At 45.9% G+C, this 24,412-nt stretch overlaps 1 protein-coding gene across 2 annotated transcripts in view; it reads left to right on the forward strand.

The window, feature by feature from the left end:
• The window catches only part of LOC135377589 (protein embryonic gonad-like), a 48,214-nt gene that overhangs the window by 13,348 nt on the left and 10,454 nt on the right, over positions 1-24,412 (forward strand). Inside the window, exons 1-2 of one of the 2 annotated variants that reach the window (XM_064610119.1) lie at positions 1,401-2,010; positions 6,707-6,784. In XM_064610119.1, coding sequence (XP_064466189.1) covers positions 1,996-2,010; positions 6,707-6,784 — 93 coding nt within the window. In that variant the 5' untranslated portion in view covers positions 1,401-1,995. Of the gene's footprint in view, positions 1-1,400; positions 2,011-6,706; positions 6,785-24,412 lie in introns of those variants that run through there. The other variant, XM_064610118.1, reaches the window with a different exon arrangement.

Consider the following 24,412-nt stretch of genomic DNA (forward strand, 5'->3'; position numbering starts at 1 on the left):
CCACGTGAAACCGTGTGCAACGCGTCAGGGTCGTCGGCTGAAAGGATTAAGTTCGTGAGAAGCCCTTCGCTTCCTATTATCCCCAGCGGTCACAAAGTGCTGTCCAAGGTCTTTACGTCTAACCACGGTCTCTCGTGCGTCTACCAAGCTTACAAATGCAAAGATAACGGAAGTTCTTCCACCGACGACCACGCAGGCTAGACTGACTTAGCAGGTCGGACACGACGGAACAGCCTGTTGGTTAGTTTATTATTAGGTTAGTCCAAGTTCGGTGTTTGCATTTTTATTTTATTTTATTTTTATTTTTATTTTATTTTATAGTCAGATAACATTTATTTCCAGTAGTTTATTTTGCAACGGGGATTTCGATCACTTTATTTCGAGGTAGACCCGTTAGGTGTGTGTCGCCACGCTACCCAACGGCGACACACGACACTGCATAACTGTAGCATCGTTGGAAAAGTTGGTTATCATTCATTCTGGAAGACACAGCGCGAAGAACACACGACGCAAAAACAGCAGAGGACACACATCGCTGACGCGCAGCTAATGAGATTTTGTTTCTGCGTATATTATTTTCTTTTTCTTTTTGACAATATGACTTTATCTTCAACGAAACAATTTATAACGAAATCTTTTTAGTTCCCATCTAGCGTTGTGTGTTGTCTGCTTTCTTTGTCTCGTATGTTCGTCGCACGCACAGTGTCTCAGAATATTAATGTTCTTACACCCCACTTTTCTTCACAATAAAAATCTCGGAATAGACTACGAAAGAACTGATGTAATGTTTTATATTACATCGACGTTGCTTGGGCATTCCAGGCGATTGTCTCAAGGCAGCAAAGATGCATCACTTCCCTGATTTTCTGTCTTTATCTTCTTTTTTTTTTTTTTCATTGCACCAGTTAATTTGATTGGTTTGTGGCTTTCAATTGCTGACTGCCGATATGGCGGCATATTGCTCAGGGACGGAGGATCATGCGTCCTGAGCCGACATTTGCTTTAAGGCCCAGGGCACAGATGCCAGGATTCAAATTCTGGTCACCTACAAGAATCTGTGTGAAAGGCGATCACCTTAGCCAATAGGCCACGAGAGCTGGTTTTATTCCGCTGGTCTGGTGGAAATAGAAACAACAAGAGACTGCGATCGGTTACGTCATCGCAGTATCAGTGACCTGTAGACTCCGTATTGAAGAAGGGACAGAAGCAACAAATGGACTTGTTTTCATAATTTCATTTGACGCAATGTTCCCCGCCAGCCCGCAAAAGATGCGACAGCATGTTCCCAGCAGTCAACTATAATCACTCCAGCACAACGTGAGCTGTGCAAATTTCACACGGCACGTCATCTGGAGCAGCAAAATCGCGATGGCAGACCACATCGACAGCAGCTGCCGCGAGCCATCTGGATCGCGCTCGCGACGTGAACTGGCGCGCACTGTCCACTGAATGGCGACCAAGATGCGCCCTCTCCAAACCCTCCGTGGTTGTTGTTCTTCATTCAAAACGTCATGTCTCACGTCTAAGAGAGAGGGCGTTCGTTAGTGGGAGAAAGTGGGAGGGTCGTAAGTCAGGTAATCACTGACGTCACGGGACCTTGAAGCACGTGCAGTTTCCCGCCGAAGCGGACCAGCAAGGGGACCTTTCCCAACAGACGGGCCTCCGCCGGCGCGCAGGTAGGACACAGGAAGAACGCACCTGTTCCCGCGAATGCCTTGTGTTCGGTCTGGACAACGGCCGCTTCTTCTTGGATAGCGGACCACGAGTCGCCGTACCCATGGGCTCGTGCTCAACTCAAGAAGAATTTGATCTCATCTTCAAGTGGGACTTTCGCCTTGTGCCTTGTGATGTTGACTGCTTTTCGATATAAGGATTAGAAGGAGAAAGAAGAAGTTGTGGGACTTGGAATTCCCTGCTGCGCGATTCTGTGCGTTTCGCCTGGAATTTGTGAACGCTGTTTGCTTTACCAGTCGGTAGTTGACCAAACTGTCACGGATGACTTTAGGAATGGTGAGTCTTATGAGTGTCTACATGTTACGATCCGTTTTGTATCCCCGTATTGTGTGACATACTATTCATTTCCATGTGGTACCAAAAGAGACAGACCTCACTCTCTTGGTACCGGATAGAAACTACAAATACACAAAACGTGTTTGTAACGTGGTGTCCCACATACATTGCCTTGTATTTCGCAGTAATTTAAGCGAAGGAGAAGAGTTTCTAGCTATCACATTTGTTATCTCTAAATGTATTCCTCGGCAATACTCATCCTACGACTTCGCTTTGCGAAGAAGTCTTACTGATGGTGCTTTTTTACCTCAGTTACACAAACAGCGCTGCGGAACGGGATAGGTCTTTCGCCCTAAATCAACTTCACGATGTCATGTAAACGTTTCTGACTCGATTGCAGTTGAAATTGATCATTATAAACGATCGCCAAAGTATTTGGCAGCGTTATCGTTTGGGTCCTCAGAATTCACCCGTGGATAAGTGGATTCAACATAGCAACAAAACTGTGGGTATGCTACAGTTTGATGTCGTAGAAGGAAGCGAGCATTGTGGTAATCTTCCCGGAGCACTGAAAAATTCGCTCATTCGCTTCCCTGAACTGTGACTCAACTCATTTCGAAAAACATCGTGCAATTACTTGAAACTCCCGCTCCACTTGGCATCGGTTAGCTAAACCACGGCGTATCGTGTGAGTCGCACGAAATTCCATTCGCATCAGCCGGAGAACATGAGACCCATCATGCACCGAATGCGGGGATGTTCGGGGTTCAGGACACACGAGGGAAGTGTGTGACTCGCGGGTCGGTGACAAATTGGATAGCTGGGGGAATCCTTTATGTACTGCGGTGTGCCCCTACTAATTGCTGCGCCCATTTCAACTGCTAACTTCACCCTGTCTGTCACATTTGCATTGCAGAATTGGATATGAAAGTTTCCCATTGCACGAGAAAAATAGTACAATGAAAATAATGTCGTAGTATATTTTATGCAGCAATTTCCAGTGACAGGTCGTCACGTGATAAACCACATGTTTTGTTTTTCTCATTGTCTCCGGGAGAAGAATGCTTTCTCTACTTGCTCGCGCCAAGGTTAAACGGGGCGCCTAGAAGCGCCATGGCCTTCACGTATGATGTGAGAGCCGTGGTTCCGTTCTCCGGTTCCCCTCTTACTTGTATCTTACTCATGACTTGACTTTCTACATGTCGCATACTTTCTGCGAAATACAATCGTTCCTGCGGTGATGATAACAGAGCTGGCACAGTGCAATGGTAATGGAAATGTTGCCGTCTCGCTGCTGTGCCCATAAAAGTACCACTTGTCATCGTCAGAACTAAATCTAGTGATCGGTTCTTATTTAGCTATGCGCTGAAAGAGGTAATTTGTGTCGCGTAGTACTTTCTGAGACATGTCTGAAGGTCTATAAGCCTACCTTGCAAAGTATAGAGTCACAAAATTTAACTGATATAAGGACTAAAGTTAGACGCTGCGTAGACGTCATGCACTCAGAAGCTGGAGTGAACTATTTCATGATCATGATGCATAACAAGCTGTCTGCCATGTGCCGTGCATGGAACGCAAGCCGATCACCTGCGGCTCTCTTTATCCTTACGCATATCATTCCGCCAGTAGTCCGCAGCCCATCGGTCTTCCGTGTCATCAATAGGGACTATGTCAAGACTTCATTCGTTAAAAGCTGATCCTCTGCGTCTGTCTTACGCCGAAGAGCGTATTCCTTGGAAATATGAAGTGGAAAGACAATGAGATTCGTCTTTGTGTTTGCCTAAATGATGATGTGCTCGACGAAGATATAGCGATCATTTTGCACGTGTGTTGTGGCGTACGAAGTAGACCTTGTCCGAATAGTACTCTTTAAGGAGCAGACCAAATCAATCAGCTGTGTTCCTGTTATGTATCGTTAAATCTATTGCTATAGGGCTGGGGTAGCTGTACCTTGTAGACGTGACTTTACGTGGCAGAAACCGATCGAACTATCCACAGTAATGATCGCTAAGCCCCATAAGTAGGCCCGATGATTACGGAAGATTTAGATTTGTTTGGCTACACTCTTATATCAGGTTCCTTAAGATGCACAAAGTCCCTTGTGTTATGGCTTTATGCTCCACAAGCCAGCACCGTCAAATTGTATGCAGATCAAATAATGCTTTCTGCTAATCTCACAACCTGACGGAATGTTCGAGTGTACTGCTTCTGAATATAGTCCAATTGCCGGGAGTAGACATCTTTACTAGTTTGAACCGCTGTACTGTGTACCGTGTACTGCTTGTCGCATCCGGACTTGTAGCAAAGTAGTACGTAATAGGGCACTACTATTCACAATCTATGTCAAAGAATCATGTATAAAGAATCAGGTATCCAAATATAGTCGAAGCTCAAGACAAAGACCCTCATAATCCAGCAGAAAGAGTTTGTTGCATCCACAGTTCACTATCGGCTTCACAGTCTGCTTGGACAGACCCCCATGCGTTCGCGATGTGTCCTTGCCTTTCGCCCACCCAATAATCTTTCTTATCTCTTAGTATGCAATTTATTGCTGAAAGAAATTTGTTTTCCGTTTTGCACGTCATTTTCTATGGCAGCTTATTCCAGTCTCACGAGTGCTTCTCACGAGCATATAAACAAAAATGACCGGTCTTGGCTTGGATGAATTAGCTATCAATCCGCCATCACATAGGACGTTGCTACGCTAGTGGAACTCAACCATTAAAGGTAGGCGCCACAAAAGTCCGTTGTCCTCCTATAACAAAAAACTTACGGTAAATTCGGTCTGCTGTAGCGGATAGCCTGTTATAAACAGATCTGTTGAAAACAAAGTTCTGCATATCGATAATGTATATAGACCAAACAAAACAAAAGACACTACGTTATACAGGGATATCCGTTATATCCGGATCCGTGCTAACGAGCGCGGACTGTATTACAATTCGAGAGGATTGTTGGGATTCGTCGACATCGCTGAGTAATCTAAACCTTACGCGGATAGTCCATTGCTGGACTGCGCGATTTGCGCGGGAAGATTGTTTTCTTATGATAGCGAGACCTTGGAAGAATTGGGCGACCGCGAGGGCGCCCCATCTAACGGTTGCGTGATGGGCAACGCTCCAGTGCGTGGCGCTTCCCGCTTGAGCTACTCTGGCCAGTGAAAGTGGAGCTGCGTTGCCAGTTCCTACACGAGTGCGATTACCGGAGCTTCGCAAAGCGTCTTGAGTGTCCAGGATGCGGCTGGACCGCCAAGGCCGTACGCCATCCGTGGAGCCCAGGAAAAGAGTTGCGTCCACCGAAAAAATATCGGCGCTCCTTGTTCCCGGAGAGGGAACCGCTGAAATAAATGTGGCCTTGAGGAGCGTGGCCCTGGCCAAGTACTGCGCGCCTTTTGTTCAGAGCGCATTGTTTCATCTATGGCGGTCAGCGGGTCAGAAGAGCCAGCGACCAGAGGTATCATGAGCACTGCTGTTGTTTGTCTTATGCATCTGCTAATGGACTGTGGGGGAAAACGCACTCATTACCGTCATGACTGGTCGTAATCTTTTGTTTTTTTAATACATGCGGTAAAAGTACTTAGTGTACTCCTACTAACGTGCATATTTTTCTGTGCCCACTGGTTATATACATACTTTGGAAGAGATTTATTCTAAGACAGGAAGGTCACTACAATTTTAGTAGGACAGGACAGCTGTTCTTGGTGTTCGCGTAAATTCATTAGTGTGCGTTTTATCAGCTGATGGCTTCATAAGCACTGGTTCCTTATACTCTTCATTCTCTTTTCTTTTTTAACCAGTTGTCAAAGATAAAAGTAACCAACTTTGTTATAATTTTCCATCAAAAGAGTGGTTCATGTTTCTTTTTCTTTTAATCTCCACAGAGGGGCGCAACACAAGGAGAGACTCCTAGCCATTCGTTCATTGTTTTTTGGTAGAGGGAGAGCATCCACTCCAGATCAATTGATATATAAATATATGAATCTGCGCATTAGACAGCCTCTATTCCAAATATGTGTGGTTTCTAATGTGGTCCCCTTTCTTTCACACAATGAACTCTACATTCCAATTCGCCTCTCCCACAATGGCCAACTGAAAGACAGTTGATCACATGACGCGGGGAGGGCCTTTATTAGTCAAAACTGCATTCCTTCCGCGTTGGTGGCGCAAGCAGAACAGATACTCGATCATCACCCACCCTGTGTGCTTTGATGTAAACATGTTCCAATGCTTCCTTCGACCTGCACTGTCAAGTGAAACACCATGCATGACCCTGGTCGACCTTCCTGGCTGTGGACGCTCGCCTCACCATACCGCATTTTGTTACCCATGAAATGCTGCTCCATCCCTCAAGTACGAGATGCCACTGGCTGCACGACTACTCATCCATCAGTATCGTTAGCGCTTCGTATCAAATTCCGCGTCGTGGCTGTCAAATAATAAGGTAAACGCAAGGAGACCTCCACTGATGTAAATCAGGAAGGGTGCTCAAGGTGTCCCATGCCATGTAACGTTATTGTCAATGAACCGCAATATGTATTTCTATTTCGCGTTCGTACCCAGTTTCCACTTCTAATTTATTCCGTTCGATCGCGGTGGTTTAAAACGTGCCCAGAGATAGTTATGCTGACATTTGTTTGTAGTCCGTATACACGGCTTCTATCGGATAACTCCATATGTACCTTCTTCCTTTTCTGCAGATGAACCAACTTTGCAAAGTGTGCGGAGAACCCGCCGCTGGATATCATTTCGGTGCCTTCACGTGCGAGGGTTGCAAGGTGAGTTCGATATGGGTTATTGTTTCATCAGTTGCATACTCGTATGACTCGCAAGAATGTGAAGAGGCTGCCTGACCTCGGCCTCTTGACATCCCGGCGAGTAACCCGAGCCAATATTGCAATTAGACAATTACGTGAGTTCACGTGCACAGAAACCTCTTTCAGGTGAGCTCTTACACATCAATCTTAGTCTACCGTCCACCCAACTAACAGCGCGTCCAGATCAAAGGTCGCGGACCACGCCATAACAGACAGTGCGTGCGCTCATCCAAACCGCGTTCGTCTTGCCCTCGAAACGATCTCATTCTCGTCCGGTGTGTACACACGGGCTAGATTTGATGGTACATAACCGTGGGAAGCCACCGGGCATCTGCTCCTATATGCTCGTCGCAATTGCTTCAGGGAGATATAAAGGTCAAGTTTGCCAGTTGTGTCAAAGTAGCTTAACAAAAGGTCATTCAGAAGCATTGTTCTAGAGGATGCCATTCCTGGAGCAGTCAAAATCAGTAGATGGCTTAAAGTTTCAACATCGCGTACATAGAGTAAACATCGGCTCGTAGTCCCAGCAATCCTTGTGCTGTGAATTTACCTGACAAAGGCGAAATTATGCAAAACTGCGAATAAACTGCCACGCGGGGCTTTCCGTTCCACCACAGTCGTGACGTCAGCAGTATGGCGACAACGACGGAGTGGAGTGCATTATTTTCCGTGAGGCATGCGTGAGGGAGGTATGCGTGATAACACGGCACTGGTGCCATAGATGTGACGTGCACAGGTTGTGGAGGGATTCTATCCGTATAACTGTAAAGTACCCAAAATATAAAGTCCATTTGAAAACAAACTAAAAAATGAGCATTGTTCCCCTTCAAAGAATGTCAAGCCGCGTCGTCCCGCTAATTTGAGTCATGTACTTATGATAAAGGCAAACATGTACACAGAAAGTTTAGGAATTTGTGCACCAGTGCTCCGGTGTTACACATGCAAGCCGGTAAAGCACCACGTAGTGTTGTGTGTACCGTTAGTGAAGCACACGTTGACCATAATCAATTATCTTATGGCTCAGCACGTGGCAGGAGTTTTCTCGCTCTCGTTGCGCCCCGCTCGTCAATCAAAATGAGTCCTTGCGTCGCGCCCCGAACGGTGCGTGTATGGCACCACGCGCACGCTTGTGAAGCAGCTGATGACTTATTTCTTGCCTCAAATCAATCGCTAATGCACGAAGTTAAAAGTTGGAAACCCGTTCTCTGTCCGCATAATATAACGCAGTTGGTGGTCCTTCACACTGCGAGAACGCGGTCTTGACTTTAATGTCTCAACGGCGCATCTCAATGCACCAATAGAAGTCCGCAACGAGCCAATTGTCAAAGGGTCAAGCATGCACAAAGGTCGCCTGCCTACCGCATTCCCAGAGAACCGTGCCGTGCGCTCACCAGATATCTCGGCGGGGAGGTCGGACGGCAAGACGGTTACGGTCGCTGGCAGTGCGGTAATCCTGCTTGTTCGTGTAGCCCCTCTGAAGCGTTGGATTTCCTTATATGTTGGTTACGTTTGTATTGCATCGAATATCCGAGGACAACTATTGAGTGTCATTTTGTGATGCGACGGTGTATTCCTATTTCCTACGCAGTGTACGGCTTGGGACAAAAGTTTACGGAACACCCGAGTATCACATTTGACCATTGGGATGACACCCTAGCAGAAAACAGGAGCGGACACAGAGAGTGAGAGATGGGTAGAGTAGCGGGTCACCCGTTTCTTATCCAACCTCTTCCGGATATCTAACAGGGGGCGGATCCGATGAAGAAATACGCCAGTGCCGTATTCCGTAAAGTTTTGTCCTAAGCTGTACGTAGAGCACTGCTGGGGCCGATAGCGTGCCTATAGGAATGCTGGTCGCTGTCTCCAAAGCGGCACTGCACTGTCCTACGAGGATGGCCAGTATAAAGGCTTAGGATCAGAAATTGACGTCAGCGCGAAGTCCATGCGATGTACTTGAACATTTGGTCCAACAAGACGGCCGTCGGTATACCATATTCACGTTGTTGAAATTCGAATAAGGTCGGTTTCACACTATCGTTTTTCTCGTCCGTGTTTTTCACGGAGCCAAAAGGGACCCATTCGAACCTACGGGGCTCGGTTGCCCCCAGGTTCTATTTTTGAAGCAAACGGGCGACAAAAACGTTAGTGCGAAATGGGAATAAAGGTCGCGGGGAAATTTCTGGCAAAAATATCTATACGCTTTTCAGCGATTATCAGGTATCAACATTGCTAACGGGCGTGCGCGTATAAGATGCCGCTCACCGAGACGACTTTGGCATGCCCAAATTCCGGAGGCGTTCTCATAATCATCGCCACGCGATTCATAGGCGCCGAGAACCTGTTCCCTATAAGTACCAAGGTGTGGCTCTTTGACCTTGATTCATTTCGGGTCTAAGACAATAAGACCATTCGGAGTAAGTCTCTGCCAGATGTATGGCGCAAAGATGCCAGTTATTCGTGCCTGCTCTCATTGTCCGAACTCCAGAAGCATCGACGGGGGGTAACTTGTACTATTATTCTACGAATATTATTCCCAGAGTTTACTTTTTAATGGTCCGCAGTCATTACACAAGAAAGCAGTACAGCATAAAATATGAACCTTGGTGGTATCTCTTAGGAAATTCATGGTTTGCGAAATGATGATTTCTGCTGTTCCATTGGATTGGATTGGACTGGAAATTCAATATTCTGTACGAATAATTTTGCAAATGATTGCGCCGAATATACAGGGTGTTTCACGAAAAATGAGCCAAAGTTTTAAAAAAAATGGTTCGTCGCACACCGAAAAGACGGACTGCATAGTGTTACCAGTGGTGTGAAGATACTCACACTATTTTTGTTTTGTAATTCATTAATTAAGTGAAATTAATTAGTCAGTTTTTTTAATTATAAGGATTAGAGCCAAAATGTCAATGAGAAAGTTGTAGCGGGCGATACAACGACACGAAACCCGTTGATTCCAACTTGGTACCTCTAACGGATCATTTTTTTCCCGGCTCCAAAGACTAACTTTCAGGTTTGCAAAAAAGCCAACGCGGGACCTGTCGCAGACGCGCGTGGAGTCAATTTGTCAAGCCAAAATGTCAATGAGAACTGTGATCGTTGGATAACAGGACGCTGGAGAGCGCTGTGATCCGGCGCTCCTCGCGCGTCTTTGGAGCCGGGAAAAAAATGATCCGTTAGAGGTACCAAGTTGCAATCAACGGGCTTCGTGTCGTTGTATCGCCCGCTACAACTTTCTCATTGACATTTTGGCTCTAATCCTTATAATTAAAAAAACTGACTAATTAATTTCACTTGATTAATGAATTACAAAACAAAAATAGCGTGAGTATCCTCACACCACTGGTAACACTATGCAGTCCGTCTTTTTGGTGTGCGATGAACCTTTTATTTTTTACTTTGGCTCATTTTTTGTGAAACACCCTGTATTTATAAGAACTGTGTGTAAATCAATTCAGAACAAGGTATCTTCTGCAGAAGCTCTTGTTGAGAGCCCTGCGATCCATGAACACTGTTGACTGCCATGCATACCTGGTGCTACCGTACCGTATACTTCCATTTCTGAACAGAACATGCCACCACCCCTTCACAATAGTAGCTAACGATGCTATAAAGCAAATATGCGTGCCAACTTCAAATGGTTAAACTTTTAAAATGAGCAAAATCCAGCGATCCGGCGAAAATAGATTGAAGCAGAAGGTTTTCGCGTGCCGCCAATATTTCGAATAGAGACTGTTCGAAGACTGTTCAGAAGAACAGTCTCTATTCCAAAAATATCGGCGACTCCCGGCCTGAGCCTATTGCTTCAATCAATTGTTAAACTTTTTAATTGTCTTACGAAGAGTGGGTGCAAAATTAACAGCTAACAAAGTAGCGAATAATTCCTCCCTTTTCCGACAAGCAAATTGACAGGCGAATGGCAAGAACGTGTCGAACAACATTTGCATGACGGGGGCGCCCATTAGGCCCCGCCTCTGTGGCCGTAAGGCCGTCATTATAGTTCTCGCGGTGCACCCCACGGGGCCTATTCGGTTAATCATAAGGGACGGACCGGCGTGGGTCAACACGTCAACACTTCCGAGCCTCTCAGCGGGCAAGAGAAAGATACCTGCTTCCCCCCGCCGTCGACACTCGGTGGACCGCTGACTCTTTCGTATTATATTTACATCAACAGAACAACTACACCGTCCCGTGTTCAGAGTGCTTTCTAGTTTTTGTGCACGGAGACAGTTCTGTGGAAGCGAAAAGCATTGCTCATACACTTAGGCCTAGAAAATTAAACAGGTTTCATCCGTAGGTGCACAATTTATTTTCCTGTCGAATTACTAACTCGTAAATTGTGATCACTGTTGACATCATGAGCGAATACATGACAAAATTGTGATAGGCCTCGGTCGCGTTGGATGAGATCTTGTTTGGATTGAGTACAGGGCGTAAGTGTAGACGTCAAAGATGTTACCTGTGTTACCTGACAAGCTCAGGTTTTTGTGATCATTGTTCTTTACACATATCCAAACGAACGAGTGAGTTCACGTGGTGCATGTATGACTGTAGGAATGGAAGTCGCATCGCACACGGTAAGCGCATATATTGAACCAGCAGTAATTCGATCATACCAACCATTAATATATACACAACGGATTATCATTCGTAAAGATTGAAGATGTTCGTCGGTGTAAAACAACATTTGTGAACAAAGTACGTAATAGGATGCAAGCAGAGTTGTACACGTTACTGGAAAAAAGTAATTGATTACAGTTACTGCTGCACGAAAAGTAATTATTTACCGTTACAAATTACTTCATCAAAAATGTAATACGTTATCGATTAAAAATGTAACGCGTTACTTTTCTTGTTACGTTTAAATTGTGGGCCATAGCAAAGCCAACAAGCCTGCAGTGAATGCAACCATGCAGCTCTTGTTGCAAATTCTAATATGAGACACCAACATACATAATAAGTGAAATTCACAAATACTTTTGAAAGCAACATACAGAACACATACACGCGTTTATTACAGATTTATACACACATTTAAAACAACATCGAAAATTCGGCTTCGTTTTGTTACTATTGTTATGTTCAGCCCCCACAATTTATCAATACAGTCACCTATTTACTGTTGCTCCAGTAGGTCGCGGTTGTGAGGGATTATCATATTAACGCTTGTGTATAACACGTGTGGACTAGAGACGGCCGTCACTGTGACCTCTGCGTCATTGCTTCAGTCCAACTCGTGGTGGAACAGAAGAACAGATTGGCTTGCTGAAAAGGGTTGCCATTGTTGACAGAAGGTTAAAAAAGTAATCGATTACTCAGTAATTGATTACCGAAAATTGTAATCGGATTACTTGGAAAATTACTTGCTCACAAAATTAATTGATTACGTTAAAAAATTACTGAAAAAGTAATTTATTACTAGTAACGCGTTACGTACAACTCTGGATGCAAGCAAGCTGGTGAGTAGTCGCAGAAGGCAACATATCCTTGAGCTTGAGGCGAACGAAGAGAGACGAAAAACGTGCAAGAGAGAAACTGATGTTCTGAAGCTGGAACAACATAGGAAGCGTTTACTTGATTTCGTCTCTCCCCCTTCTCAAGCTCAAGGACATGTTGCCTTCTTCAACATTTGTGAGCAGGTTACCACGCTCTGAGTACCGGTCAAAATTAATTTCTGCCTTTGGCGAGGCTTTCGTGCAGATGTAGATGCAAGAAGCGAACAAATTCGTGGAACCACATTTGTAGCAGCTAAACCACTAGAGGCATTTGGTCGACGGTTCGTTTGGCCTGTGCCATAAAAAAAAATGGCCACAAGCCAGAGATGGTCGAACAACACCATTGATACTTTGGCGTAGAGTGACCATAAACTGATTGTTTATAACCTTCGTCCACGCATCACCGCCTTGTAGTCGTGGGCACTGACGCAGATGCCCGGTCTTGTTTGATCTGACTTTTGCTTGTTTGGTGCAAGGCTTCTTTCTGTCCCGAAGGGTCGAAGGGCACCCGTTGCAGTCCAAGGGCGCGATATCTCCCATTCTCAGGTGTCGAAAAAAGCAGGAGCTTTTAGCCGCTGGGCCCGTCTGGTGTCTGCATATTAGTGGTGACATTCCTGGAAGGACCAGACAAGGAGTGCCTGTCACTCCGCATTGCCATAAATCCTGCTATGGATGCTGCTTACTGTGATTCTTTTGTCTCATACGTCTCCTCGCCAACCTCTTTTCCTCCCTCGGGGATTACCGGCGTAATCCAACGACCCTCCCCGGCAAAGGCGCTTTACTAGCAACTGTAACAAGGTCGCTCCTCATTGGCGTCAGCCGCGAGGCGTCGCTTTCTAAGGCGCCGTCCCCCATGGAAAGCTTTTGTGAGACACAAAGGGCAAAGAGAGCTGCCCATCTTCCATAACTGAACCTGGAGGTCGCAGTGAAAGGAGCCTCTTCGGAGCCTTTCTTCTACCTTCCAGAGAAAGTTCCACAAGGCCACGGCTACAATTAGGCACCGTTTCTAAACCCAAAACAGAGTGGTCGTAAAAGTGACAGCTTCACTTGTTTTCACCGTCTCTTCTTCGGCTCTCCTTGAGCTCGGGGACAAATCTTGTGTGGAGATGCTACTTAGCTTTTCTTCGAATGCTTTGACCATAATCTGTTTTGTGCCATAAAGACACTCAAATGCTGTCAATACAAAATATTTTCGACTGCAAGTGTAAAGGACACCGCCTTTTTATCCTAAGGCAAATGTCCTTCCCTCGCGTCGAGAAAAAGTTTGTTGCTCTTTTTAAGAGACGAAACGCTGTTATGATAGGACATAGTCATGGACGTGGTACACTATGTGTATCCTACACACAGTGCAGCCATGTGTGTTTCCGGTACACTATATGGCATACGAAACTGGTGCTAAAGACTGATGAGGGTTGGACAATAAATAACGCCGTTCAAACGGCTTTTGCCTCTATTTGTTTCTCCCGAGTTCGGAAACTCGTTACAGAACTCACGCAAGCACGTTGTGGCAGGGGATGCGTACGAGCTTCCTATTGTATACCGTACTCACTGATGTACCACGCGCATCTCGATGATAAAATCGACCGTGAATGCGGCGAAAAGGACATCACTTCAACACAAGCGCGAGGGAAAAAAAGTTAGCCACCCATTGTTGAGAAACTCCTATTTTTTTCTTTTTTTTTCCTACCAATGAACGGTATAAAAAATCAAGGTCGACCTTTTCCGCCATTTGCGAGAAAAGACCTACAGTATTCTGATTTCTACGGTACTTTTGAGATACAAATTAGAAGCGAAATATGTCTCCATTACATTTGTGTCGGGCATTCCTAATTTTCCTATGTCCGTGCTTTAAAAGAGATTGCATTGTCGCTGTCGCCACCGTTCAAACTGCGCTAGTGATGGGTGGATGAATAAATACGTACACATTTCGCATTGCTGCGGAAACTGAAGAAAACCGTTCTGAAGGAGAAAAAGTGCTTTATTCCAGCATGTCGAAGAGGAACGGTTTTCCATTGAGACACGCCGTTTCTTTTTTGTTCTTTTGTTTGTTTGTTTTTAGTTAAAGATGCCGCAGCCTTCGCGCAGCCACGCGCCCTTTGTCAAAAGTGAACGAAAGCTGGAGTGTGTTTCTTCTGACATTCCTCGCAGGCTGTGTGTGTTACTTTACCACACAACGCCCAAAGCGCGAAAGAACGTATAGCACCTGGGGACGCCCATGATGCATCCTGGCCATATAAACGCATTGTAAGAAACTGGTCTGGCAAGGAGCACAGGGAATCACTCGCCAGGCAGAGCGAACCATTTCGTGGATAGCAGGAATGTAGTTGCGTGCTATGCTGGAAGAGAAAACGGGAAGCCCTGCGACTTTGGAAAAGATGATGAAGTACGTACGTCCGTGCTTTTCCCGTGTATATCTATCACATGAAGGCGCATTTTCCTTGCAAGGCACTGCCAAAACGCTTGCCCACTTTCCTTCCCTGCACTCTTAAAACAGAACTTCAACGCATTACACGCTCCTAGCCAACCATCATCCCGAATGACATCGTTCGCTCCTCTGATTTGTTGGAAACGAGAGGGGGTACGTCTTTTTGTAGCACTTAAGGCAGTTATGTTAACTGTCACAAAAAGGCGCACTCCCCCGCGCGCTTCCCACAACTCAAAATTGGTAGCGGTTTCATTCTTTGCTATGAACGGCCTTCGGCGTGTTATGCGATGAAGTTCCGTTTTTTCCGCGATGAGTGTACGCTTTTATGAACTCAGCTCGTACGGGATTAGCAAGTGTCGGTCTGTATTGCTGGGATTCCGACCAGAGTGATATGCCAGGCGAGTGCCCAGAGCTCTGGCTTTATTGAAGCCGGAGAACAAGAGGTGGAACTGAAGGGGTAACGGCTTGTTGCCTTTACTCTGGAGCGCAGTTGTCACGAAATGTCTGAAACCGACAAATGCAAGCGAAAGTGAAAGCTCCACATTGTCTGTTCTCTGACTGGCCATTCCCGAGACTGTCGCCAACCAGCTTTCATCGTCAGCCATTCTATCACCTGACTCTTCAATAAAGCTATAGTAAATAAAGTTCAAGATCGGGGCTCTTGAACTTTCACATCGCCATCGTTACCGTTACGTATAAAGTTCGCGCGCTTTGGTGCACTCTTAAAAATGAACTTCACCGCATAGCACGCTCCTAGCCAACCAACTACTCGAGTGATATCGCTGTGTGCCCCGATTTACTCAAAACGGTAGGCGTACGCTTTTTTGTGACACTTATGCTGTTCATAATTTTCATAAAAATGGCGTACGCCTCCCGTTTTCAGCAAATCAGGGCAGATAACGATATCATTCGAGATGATGGTTGGCTAGGAGCGTGCTATGCGGTGAAGTTCATTTTTAAGAGTGTGGGCTCGCGCAAGAGCTCGTGGCGAATCACGGGCCATAGTGACGCATTTAGCGCGCGTTATGGGATCGGGCCCCGGACACTCGCCCTGCGTATCATTCTGGAGAGAATCGCAGCAATATCCTCAGCCATTGAGAACGCGTTTATCGACGTGCCCTTTGCTAGCGTTCAACAACGTCTGTAACCGCGCTGTGCATTTTAGCCGACGTTACAAGGAGCAATATCAAGGGCGTGGCCGTCAATATGGATGATCAATGCCACACACAGCTCGTATACTAGATCGTGTGCTCACGCGCAAAAAGCGCTCTCTCACATCTGGCGCGATGCGTCCCAAGGCCCTTTGTCCAAACGAACCTCCTCCGGTTCCAAAAACTTGCCAACACATTCCTCTTCTACTATACTTCCCAGGTAAACACCTTTTGAAAGTAGGCCATGCTGTGTCAATAAGATATTACAGCGCAGTGGTGGTTACAGCGCGTATCAAAGCGACTTAAATGAGAAGTTAGGCAGTGACAAGCCCTCACTGGAAGCAAGGAGGGCAGAATGTTGAAAAAAAGATTCTAACTCGGGTTAGTTGGTATCCGGACATAGTGTGTAGAATAGAGCAGCACAGAAACACGTACACAAGGGGGGGGGGGGGGGGGGAGAACAAACACACACAGGGCTACATTCACAACTAACGGAAGGTTTATTGTAAAGGTGTTTCAAACAGGCTGAAAATTGTTGGGAGATAAATTCAATACGTACATTCAATACATTCAATTGAATGTATCTCCCAACAATTTTTAGCCTATTTCAACCACTTCACAATAAACCTTCTGTTAGTAGTGTGTGCAGTCCTGTGTGCGTGTGTTCTTACCTTGTGTACGTGCGTTTGCGTGCTGCTCTATTCGACTCAGTATGTCCAGAATGTTCCAATTTACCGCATATGTTTCGCGGTTTTTATGGGTATACCTCGAAATAAAGTGATCGAAATCCCCGTTACAAAATAAACTATACTGTAAATGAATCTTATCTGACTATAAAATTCACAGTCGTGCGCGGAAAGCTGCCAACAGCAAACTTAGACTAAGCTGGACATAAAAAATGCAAACACCGAACTTGGACTAACCGAATAATAAACTAACCAATGTGCTGTTCCGTCGTGTCCGCCCTGCTAAGCCTAACGGCCGCTAACAACGTGGCTTTCGTTCGCTAAAACAACTTGGACGGACACAGAAAACCCGTGAATTTGAGTGGTTATATAGTGATGTGTTTTTAAACACTGCATGTTTCGAAGCAATCGACATTCTCCACGATTTTCCTTGTTTCGAGAACGTGAATTTCGAGATCGGGGATTTCGTAACTGGGGATATCGCCGGGTGTCCACCCATTCCGTCGAAGGTCCAGGTTAGCCAGCTGTAGGACTCGAACCCATATTCTCTGGATTACCGGTAATCCAGAGGATTACCGGTAATGGGTTCGGTGGTATGTGGGTTCGAGTCCTACACTCAAAAAAATAGAACTCCACCGCAAAGCACGTAGTGCGCCAATCATTGTCACGAACGATAGGGTTATCGCTTTTGATTCGAGGAGAGGGGGAGGCGTACGCCTTTTTGTGGCTATTTACATATATGAAAAGTGACACAAAAAGGCGTACGCCCCCCTCGCTCTTTGAATCAGAACCGATAACCGTATCATTCGTGGCAATGATTGGCGCACTACGTGCTGTGCGGTGAAGCTCTGTGTACAGCTGGCTAACCTTTTCAGTGACTTTCTTCTTTCATTGTTCTTGGGCACCTGAGGCTTTGTGTGTCGATGTCCTTTATTCTGTATTCCAGCCTCAGAACATTAATTACCATCGTTTTCAACATATGCCGTTTGCGTCGACCCCGTCTTATGAATGTGTGTGAATGTGAGTGAGAAAAACATGAAAGAGTGAATGAATGAGATAGTGGTTGTGACCCGTCCCTTTTGATGACGCGCCCTTGGAAGTCGCTCGGAAGGTGTGTTAGCTTAGCTCAATTGGTACACTCTAAACACAGAACTTCACCGCATAGCACGTAGTGTGCCAATCATTGCCGCGAACGATAGGGTTATCGCTTTTGATTCGAGGAGAGAGGGAGGCGTACGCCTTTTTGTGGCAATTACCATATATCCAAATTGTCACAGAAAGGCGTACACCCCCTCTCTCCTCGAATCAGAAGCGATAATCCTATCATTCGTGGCAATGGTTGGCGCACAGCGTGCTATGCGGTGAAGCTCTGTTTTTAGAGTGTAGAGCCCTGGACCGGTAATCCAGAGGATGTGGGTTCGAGTCCTACAGCTGGCTAACCTTTTCAGTGACTTTCTTCTTTCGGTATTCATAGTTCGGGTCATTTCGCTCCGCTACGTGATTTCATTAGTGTCGTGACTGCTGTTCAGGGCTATGGCAACAGAATGCCACGTATCACCAGGCTCACTAAGTCAACTTCGCTCCAGAAGATCTACCGGGAGGTACGCGCGCGGTGACGCAATGGAGATGTGTCTCCGTCGCTCTCATGCGCGTTATAGCTGAGCTATGCAGGCTTCTGTCGGGCATCATTGCAAAGGAATTTATGAATATAAAACGTGACAGACACAGAAAGCGTGATACGTATAGGACGGGCAATAGTGATTATTCGGATACCACGACGAGAAAGAAACAAGAAGCGAGTGTGTTATCTAAGAACTTTATTACGTTACACGGAACTCTGAAAAAGCCGTGGATATGCTCAACCGTCGGATATTCGAGACACCCTCAATCATCACCATTAAAATAAAGGGTGGTTGTCGTCTGATATTGCTGGCTTAGTTCTGCTGCCTCGATCACTTACCGATTAAAACGCGCTCGAGTGGAAATTGTTCCACGGCTACTGTAAATGACAATGCGTATACTTTGGTTAGCTTAAGCACTAATTGCTGCATTTAATGTTTGTGGCTCCCTGCCAAGATGATGTGCTGCGTGGCAACATCTGCTGTCGGTTTGCCTTGAAAGAGTTGATTGGAATCGCCGGTCACACTGGTCAGAAATGTTCGGTTTCTGATATATGATGATTGAACGCTGCAAATTTGACCTCTAATTTTTATTCTGCGGTATACTTTTCCTCGATCATTCGTTTCATTTTATGTGATAACGACTGCTTAAGAAGCCGGTTCGAGCTTTAGTGTCAGAATGCTGCATTGCTTTCATAGAAATGTTATGTTAGTGTGTTGCTAAATGGCACAGAGACCGCACACGGGTTATCGCAGCAATGGAAATTGACACCAAAAGGAGATTTCTCTGAAGGACGTCTTTTGATAGAAAATACTGACAAGGAAACGGGATTGTTCATCCTTATTCGGTCTGTGTTCGGGACGTCCGTTCGCTCTGTGTTTCGGGGCATAATCCATCGGGCCATCCTTGACGGGGCGCAGATATATATGCTCACCGGATATTTGCTCACCAGATATTTTCTCACTGGAAATTTGCTGACCAATGAAACGCTGAAACCGGACAATTGCTCACCTCAAAAATACCCCGGAGGCCACCCTGAAATTTTCATTTCCATGTGAGGGGTACATCCCTTAAAGTCTCTCGCTCCTTTGGAACTTAACACTGAAAGAATGAAGTCACTGAAAATGCTACCAGCTGCAGGACTCGAACCCAACATCTTCTGGATTGCCGGTCCAGGGCTCTACCATGCAGTGACTCCCTTCTTTCATTGTTCTTAGGCACTTGAGGCTTTGTGTCTGTTGTCCTCTCCCTTCTGTGTTCCAGCCTCAGAACATCAATTTCCGTCGTGAACTTACACTGGCATCGAATCCAGTCGTTTTTAGCTACCTTTTGACATATTCATAACTCTCCAAAAGAAACTTCGGGTTTCCCCTAGTAGAGGAAACGAAATCGATTAGGAACGTTGTCAGAATCTCAGATGCTTTCATTTACTTTCGCCCTTTATAGGTGTGATCACGGCTCGCTTTTCTTTGTTGTTGTTGTTTTTTTTTTGTTTTTTTTCTCGAGGTATTGAACCCAAAATTTGCCAAAGCCCTCCACGGGCACTCACCCTTCACTAGAAACGGGACAGAAACCTTCAACTGTTCCTAATACGGATGGAAGAAAGCTCAACCTCGCACACACAAACCAGGTGGTCTCCTGGAGACATGAACTCCAAAATGTTCTTTCTCAGATTCAACAACCCGGGGAGTTTCCTCTTCCCGTATGGATAAGCTAGGAAATCATCCCGTAATCCCGTGAGGCTGTCACTGATGAAACACCCATTGAAACAAAAAAAAAAAAAAATCGTCAGTATGCATATGTGAAAAAAAAAAAAAAAGACGACAAACGCCATTTGTACTAAGCGTGTGCAACTGTGTTTGCATTTGTATGACAGCTATACGGATACGAATTGAAACGGGCTTCTAGACTCCTCATCAGATGTACTTAGATTTTAGTTGAATCATTCATTCATTTCCAATAACGGGATATAATTATGGGAATAATTGCGCTGTATATATGCCACGAAACGTGACAAGTAGAGTGACAACGTGATAGTGGAATGACGCGGTTGGTGAGCATTTGTCCGTCTTGAGCCTTTGTGGGAGTGAGCAAACGTCCGCCGAGCAATTGTCCGGGATCCATTATTGACTGCATCGCCATTACAGTCGGAAACGCCGCTTGCGCACCGCGGAACGCATGTGACGCGCATCTCTCGCCCGGTTCACCTGCGGAACCAGTTCCGCAAACCTCGTGACGTCATAGTAGGAGTACGTGTAGTAGCCGCATCGGTACTCTGGCAACTCTGGGGAGCCGGACTATGCACACGTTGTGTAATCTGTCATCAAAATCTCGGGGTTCCTCACAAAGCGTTCCCTTTGCACAATTTTAGTCGGAACATACAAAGCCATGCAAAACCAATGACTGTTTCCCTTTCACGCGTCCAACCGTATTTAGTGTATCCCGTGCGATTTCCTTTGAACATGAATAGAGAGAGGGGTCACTCCGTATAGCCTAATTCCTGGGAGCAAGCAACGGCTCATAAGGGTCATTTCCTCTTCCTTCCTTTGCAGCGTTTAATGTCCATTGGAGTCTGGAAATTGCGCGGACATTGAGGTCGTTTTCCCTGGAGTGTGTAAAAGGCTTCACAGAGGTCACGTGTCATGATGCGATTGTACGACCCCAATCCACCTTCCGAATGAGCACGTATGCCACTCTGCTCTCCCCCGCATTAAGTCAACACTTTTCCTTCAACTTCTCCGCTTTGAGGACGACACCCGGGCGCAGACGCGTTATGTGGCTCGTTTGAATACCGTTGACTGTGTCACAGCGTAGGCCCGTCGAATACAGCTCTACCGAAGAAACGTCACCGTGACGTAATGATGACGTTGGTAGACTTATCGAAACCGAAACAGCGCGGGTGGAGAACACCGCGCATTCCTTCACGAAGGTCACGGGTGGCTTCTTTGTATTAGTAGAACGCACAAGTGAGATAGCGTTTTTAGCCGCTTCCGTGTCCGTGTCGCGTTCCCAGTCCACCGCGGAAAAGAAAATTCTGTAATTCTATGCGGAATGTGGTTTGTTATTACGCCTTAGTTCACGCTTGCTTTGGAGACGCCACGTGCACTCCGAGAGAAACTCGTGCCCTTCAGGCTCCAGAAGATCGAAGAGTCCGGTAGCCATCTTTAGAAAGGGCTAGCGAAAAGATAGGGCTACCGGTAGAATGGAGCAGAACAAGGCCATACAACTAATAATATGTAATGAATTACAAAGAATATATATACAATATCAGAAGCCACATTTAAACGGGGCTTTCTCGTGACTTATTGATTTTTTTTATATAGTAGTTCCAGTCTACCAAGTTGGCGTGGCTGCTGTACCACCTGACGTCATTTGTTTGTAAACATGGAGAGGTCTATTGCGGGACGTCCAAGTATCACCGCTATCCGACACATCATCGCCTCTTTCCACTAAACGCGAGGGCTCAACGAGCCGCGCGGAACTTCGGGCGAACATTTCGCAGCAAAATCCCATTCACTTAGCTCCTGCGACTCCTATGTTCAATATTGTCTAATTTTCGTATATTCGCCGATGATGAGCTGCATCCCCCCCCCCCCTGATATCGCAAGCAAGAGGTTGGCGACCCCCCATATCCCGCCGCAACTACAATCACAACGGATTGACATCTCAGTATATTCGTTTCTCAATAGTTTCACGTGTGAACTCAAATTTTAGCTTCTGTTTATTTCGAACACACGCGCGATATAAGCTGTGTCCCGGATGGACCACCATGCATTACACCGGTAAGGGAGCACTAGTGTGGAAACAAATAGCGCCATCTATCGACTGACGCACGGTTTGTGATTTTTTTTTCTCTCTCTCATAAGGTGGTCAGGTCACGTGACTGAATGACAGTCTCCGGTCCTATCATTATTTATGTCGATGTACCACATCGATGAAAATGAACTGGACGTGTCTGCACAGAAGCACTGCTATGTGCAATCTGCCAAGAGGAAGTCGCACGAACCGGATGGTAATTACGTGCCCTTCGAAAGGTATCCCGGCGCAACGAGTCTTTCGCAGACCAAATGGCAGCCCCGTCTCGGACCCCGCCTACGGGTTTCTTCCGCTGACGCCGCAGACCAAGTCGTCTCGCACCAATTCTCGTAAGGGAAATCTGCCTCGGGCTCCAGGCGCTACACTCATTGACGCTTCAAGACGACCTTGAATGCTGAGGCTTGCGTAAAATAGTGTAGACAGCAGGCAGTGTAGCGTAACGGTAGTTTGCCGCCCCCACCTGGGTCCAATTGTGTTCCCTCGCATTTCAGGGTCCGTCTGCTGTGTTCCAATAGCATTGACAAGGCGTTGCGTAAACTTCCGATTCAGAGCAAACGGGGGAGACTTATATACTGTTATTTGGTCACCGGAGTTTCGACCCAACCTGAAGGAAGAGGGAGGTCCCAGAAGCGCTCCGCCGCACTCGCTGATTAGAAACGGGCTCCTGGGAATAGAGGGCACCTGTAGCTTCACAGAGCCGCTTTCACACGCAGGTGGTGGCATCGGCACAGGCTCTCCGGACTGAAAGCTAATTAATGCGTAACCACCGGTCACATCCCTCTTACGGGAGAAATCGACCGAGAATTCCCTTTCAGTTCGCCGTCTTTGTTCTCCGAATCGCCGCCCTCCGAACGCATGCATGTTGCTCGATGCGGTGTCAAAGGTGTCCCGTCCTTGAAGAAACGCGAGGATATCAACTGTATAGGTAATACGTCTGACATTCCTTTCTTCTTTTTCCTTGTATTGACGAAGAAAAACGGATTCAAATAGCTGCTACCAAACAAAAGCACTTGGTATCTGGCCGTATTGGTTTTCGTGACATGCGACTCATAAAGAGGTGAAATCTTGGTAATGGACCTTTTTTACAACTGCCTATGCGCATGTGCTGCAGTGCCGATTACCTTGTGGGCGCCAGACAGGGTTGACCCAGTATCCAATAGATGGCGCTGGACGTGACTGATTCACACGATGTAGGCCCGCGGGATGGCTCTGCCCCGCAGCTTATACCAAGATAACCCATGCCACACTCAACTCACACCAGAACAACTCATACCAAAAACAACTGTTGCGGGATATGACTTGTACTGAAGAAACTTCACACAAATAACATTTTACTGAAGTACGTTAAAGAATTGCTTAATGCACTGCAAAGGTTGTGGAATACGCACAACGGATACATATATTATCATGATTTTATTTATTTGTTTAATCATGCTGTTGGCCCCTTAAGGGCTGCTAGAGGGATGGAGCATCAGGAATCACAAACACTGCAGAACTGTGTAAGGTGCCACGGGAGACAATGAAGAAGCGAGCGAAGGGGGCACGAGTCTCATTCTCTTCCTAACAAGGGAACTGTAGACTACTCTATTCTTACAAACTACAAAAAAAAAAAAAACGCACGTGAGACAACAGTACTTTACGATACAAGTATAGACTACAATACAATATATATAACACGCGTATAACACAGATTCGCTAAGGGCTAACTCGTCTAATCATCGTCTAACTCGGAACACATATTGAGTACATTGTAAACAACACAGTGGAACCTTAGGCTACATGAAATGTAATTTCTTCCTAGCCCCTGTAAATCCGGAACTTCACTACATAAAACCATCGTTAGGTCAGAACTGGAAAACTCGGCAGCAATTTGGGACCCTCATCAAGAGTCACTGATTCATTCCATAGAATGTGTACAGGACGGAGCTGTACGTTTTATCCTCGGCATGTATAACCGCCCAACGCGAGCGTCACATCAATGAAACCTAACCTTCACATACCGCTACTATCACTACGATGTAAAATTGATCGTCTGTGTCTCACAAAAAATAAATATACATACAGGGTGTTTGCTCTAGCGTGTCCCGAGATTTTATTTAAAGCGAGCGATAAAAGAGAAACGAGCGCTACTTTTCAGCTACTTTACTAAGAAACAGGTGCTACTAGTGAAGCAGTACCTGTTTCTTACTCAAGTAGCAGAAAAGTACCACTTGCTTTTCTTTTATCGCTCGCTTTAAATATAATTTCTGGACACGTTAGAGCAAACACCCTGCATATACTAGCATAATCCCGTACTGAAATCATATCTGCTCCTTCCTCCAAGATACATCTTACCACAAATAGATAATCTAAGAAAGTACGATTTCATCGCTGTCTAACTCAAACTGGTCCAT

This window comes from Ornithodoros turicata, chromosome 1 (genome assembly GCF_037126465.1).
Source record: "Ornithodoros turicata isolate Travis chromosome 1, ASM3712646v1, whole genome shotgun sequence".
Taxonomy (NCBI): Eukaryota; Metazoa; Arthropoda; class Arachnida; order Ixodida; family Argasidae; genus Ornithodoros; species Ornithodoros turicata.